This window comes from Fulmarus glacialis, unplaced genomic scaffold (assembly GCF_000690835.1).
Source record: "Fulmarus glacialis isolate BGI_N327 unplaced genomic scaffold, ASM69083v1 scaffold25615, whole genome shotgun sequence".
NCBI lineage: Eukaryota > Metazoa > Chordata > Aves > Procellariiformes > Procellariidae > Fulmarus > Fulmarus glacialis.
Genome location: NW_009214002.1, coordinates 1 through 392, shown reverse-complemented (window position 1 = coordinate 392; position 392 = coordinate 1). Strand labels below are relative to the sequence as shown.

The following is a 392-nucleotide window of genomic DNA, read 5'->3' as shown; positions in this document are numbered from 1 at the left end:
GTGAAGTAGCCCTGTGGAAAAGCGCACGATGGGGCCCACGGTGATCTCGCTGGTGCCCACAGCTCCCTGCCCAGCCTGGCATAACTGTGCCAGGCCACAGGGGCACAGAGACCTAGGCCAGGGCAGCACCAGGCACCCCCTTCTGCACCCACAACACTAGTGGTCCCAGGGCCCTGGCTATGCAGGGACCAGGGTGTCATCATGGCAGGGGATGCAGGCCAGGGACTGGGGCATTGCCATGGCAAGGGGTGCAGGGATGCAGGGCAGAGACCATCACTGTGGCGGGGATGCAGGCCCGGGCCCCGGGCTTGGAGCAGCTCCTGGCCCAGGGATGCGCTGGCACTGATGTGCTGGCAGTGCTTACCGCTCCTGTGAGGAGCTCGAGGCCGGTG

The 392-nt window shown here is 66.3% G+C and overlaps 1 protein-coding gene across 1 annotated transcript in view; it reads right to left on the bottom strand.

Annotated features, from left to right (window-relative positions):
* Positions 1-388, bottom strand: part of TMC6 (transmembrane channel-like 6) — a gene marked incomplete at both ends in the record, with an annotated part of 4,848 nt that extends 4,460 nt beyond the window's left edge. Inside the window, one exon of the mRNA XM_009578407.1 lies at positions 365-388. Coding sequence (XP_009576702.1) covers positions 365-388 — 24 coding nt within the window. The remainder of the gene's footprint in view (positions 1-364) is intronic.
* Positions 389-392: the final 4 nt, after the last annotated feature.